The sequence below is a fragment of the Carya illinoinensis genome, chromosome 15, assembly GCF_018687715.1.
Source record: "Carya illinoinensis cultivar Pawnee chromosome 15, C.illinoinensisPawnee_v1, whole genome shotgun sequence".
Taxonomy (NCBI): domain Eukaryota; kingdom Viridiplantae; phylum Streptophyta; class Magnoliopsida; order Fagales; family Juglandaceae; genus Carya; species Carya illinoinensis.
This window is the reverse complement of record NC_056766.1, coordinates 33132503-33135580: the sequence shown is the minus strand read 5'-3', so window position 1 is coordinate 33135580 and position 3078 is coordinate 33132503. Positions and strand designations below refer to the sequence as shown.

The 3078-nt window shown below is 41.6% G+C and overlaps 1 protein-coding gene across 1 annotated transcript; it reads right to left on the bottom strand.

Annotated features, from left to right (window-relative positions):
- Window positions 1-230: 230 nt before the first annotated feature.
- On the bottom strand, window positions 231-1370 carry LOC122296841 (protein FAR1-RELATED SEQUENCE 5-like). The gene has a single exon (XM_043106639.1). The coding sequence runs from the start codon at window positions 1368-1370 to the stop codon at window positions 231-233; it is 1140 nt and encodes a 379-aa protein (XP_042962573.1).
- Between the last annotated feature and the right edge of the window lie 1708 nt (window positions 1371-3078).

Here is a 3078-nt window from a genome sequence, read left to right as displayed (position 1 = left end):
AAGTGCAAAACTATTAGAACTCGATTTTGACTTCAGGGACTTATCTAAACAACTCCTAAGACTTCTAGATAGACTCAATATTGTTTAGATACAAATCAATACTTATTTTACATTCATCCAAAATAAATCAAATAATGATACGATAAACCTTATCATTCATCCAAATTTAATCAAAAAATGATAAGATAAACCTTATCATTTAGTCATCTAATCCTAGCCAATTTTTGCCGTTACAACGAGTCGTACACACATTTGTGTAGACTACTCTTGATCTCGTTATATTGAGAATGTGACCCAAATTTCTCTGGAAGCTTCTTCATGATATGCCACAAACAAAAGCGATGCCTCGACGATGGGAACACCCTGGCAATTGCTAGTTGCATCGCCTTGTCTTGGTCGGTAATGATTGCATTTGGTGGTTGGTCATTCATACATTTCAACCATGACTCAAACAACCACTCAAAAGTTTGTGCATCCTCATTGGATATCAATCCACACCCAAATAAGATTGACTGACCATGATGGTTGACACCAACAAATGGTGCAAAAGGCATTTTATACGCATTGGTAAGGTATGTTGTATCAAAAGTGATCACATCCCCGAATGATTGATATGCAGCTCTACTTCGGGCATCTGCCCAAAAGACATTCTTTAACCTCATGTTAGCACCCACATCGATCGCATAATAAAAGTCAGCATTTTTTTTTTGCATATCCTGGAAGTAGTTCATTAGTGCTTCAACGCCTCCAACTCCGAGGCGAAGTTGTCGTGCTTTCTCAATATAGTTTCGACATTCTTTCTCCCCAAATGGCACATTCTCATAACCCCCTGCTTCAACAACTACACTCTTGAAAGTCTTTGACGTACGTATTCCGGCCTCATCATTTATTTCAAGCCTTTTTTTAACCCTCCCATCTACCTTCTTGAAACATCTAAAGCGTCTGGATTTCCCCAGACTACAATAATGTGTGTGATCCAATATGACACTGGACAAGGTGTATCCGTCGTCCTCATTCAAAACTGAATTAACTCTTGCTTTGCACCCTACCCTCTCCGTTTGTCTTGGCCTGAGGACATTGGAAGCCCGACTCTTTGTTATGCCTTGCCACGCACATACTAATGTAAACCATCTAACTTTCCCGTCCTCACTTTGTCTAGAATTCCTTCTTCGCACCCCGAACCCTTTCTGCTTAGCATACTTCATATAGTAAGATCGAACTTCTTCCTCACTAGAAAAGGTCATTCCAACCTTCGGTTCTTCGACACCATCATCAACCTCGGGTGCTTCGCCACCTTCATCATTAATAGGACTATCATCAAGCACTACTTCATCATATTCATTATCCGATAACTCTACTAAGGAAGCCATATCAACTCAACCTTGGCGAACCTACAAGTAGTATCCGACAAATTGAATTAGAATATAATTTTATTTTATATTACAAGATACAACAATGTTCAAGCATGTGATAAATTTTCAGTCAAAATGATTGTTAAATTACCAAATCCAACACACTAGCTGAAATGAAATTAAATAAAAAATGTATCTATTTCTTGGTAAGTGACTGAAAGTTGTGATTTATTGTAGTTGCTTCATATGTTAAGTTTCGAAACTTAAGTATGTAATTATAAGCTGTTCCTAACTAAATCAAAATCAAAATACACTTAGTCCCGACATACATAATAATCTATTCAGTCGTATGCTATAATATAATCTGTCTGTTAGCATGTATTACCCATTAGATTAAGGCAAGAAAAATGTAAATGATGAAGGAGATGGATGATCTGATAAATGTAAATGCTAAGAAAGAAAAAACACAGATCCGAAATCATCTTTACCTTCAGCCAGCGTGGGGGTCGAGCTTGTGGCGTCAATCGGTGGACCCAGAAGTCGCCGGAGATGGGGCTGATCAAAATGGTGGTCGTTGCCGTGATGGTAGGTGCAGGGGCAGGTGGTTTGATGGGTTTCTCGGCTCACATGGCGCCGTAGATGGATGGGTCCGGATCTGTCGTGACGCCGTAGATGGGGGGCCCAGTATGGTGGTGGTTGCCGTTCTTTATGGTGGTGGTCGAAGTCGTTAGGGCGGTGGGGGCAGGTGGGGCAGAACGGAGGCAGATGTCATTCTTTTCTTCACGAAAATAAGAAATGCTAGTACGGAATCTTCGGATCCTTTCGTCGCCGGAGTTCGTTATGGTGGTCGGAGTTCGTTATGGTGGTGGTCGGAGTCGTTATGGTGGTGGTCGGAGTTGTTACGGTGGGCCAGGTGGGGGAGATGGATGCCACGGATGGATGCCACGGATGGGTTCTCCTTACGCGGGAAGGGAATACATTTTGTCCGTCCACATCACGTTCCACATCACGTTACACGCGTAGTGCCACCTCATGCGGTCATCCAAAGCGGGCAAATAGAAGCGGCATAGCAGCATTTTCCATAATTTTATAGGCAACCGGCTCGCGGCACTCCATGGCATCGGCTTGCCACGTCAGCCGATATTAAAGAAAAAAAAATGAAATGAATTGTTGCAAAGAGTTCTTCTATACAACCTCCTCCTATAGCTCAACCTCCGCACTCCAGCCCACGTGACTTTTTTAAAAAAAAAAAAAAAAAAAAAAAATCTGAAAACGTGCGTTTTTGTCCTTCTTGGTTGATTTCAAATTCTCACCCCCCACTCCGGCGTGCTGTTTCACTTCTTCATTCCCTTCCCACGCATTCTCTTCCCAACTCCCTCCGCTCGTCTCCTTTTGCCGGCCTGACCATCTGCCCGCACCGTGTGGTTCCATCCCTCCGAAATCGTGTATGACTCCGTGCCATTGACGACGCAGTTGCTGCAGGTAACAACAACAATCTCTTTTATGTTCGTCGTTGTTAGTCCAGTACTACATGGATTAGAGAAGTCCCAGGCCTTCTTCCCCAACATACTGAACAAATCATGTAAAGTTTGAACTGTAAATTAAACCCCACAATTATATATTAGGCAAACCCAACTAATCAAATTCACTCATGGATTAACAGACTATATATATATATGTCAATCGATAAAAGTAAAAAATAAAAAATAAAAAGGCTTTGATATAT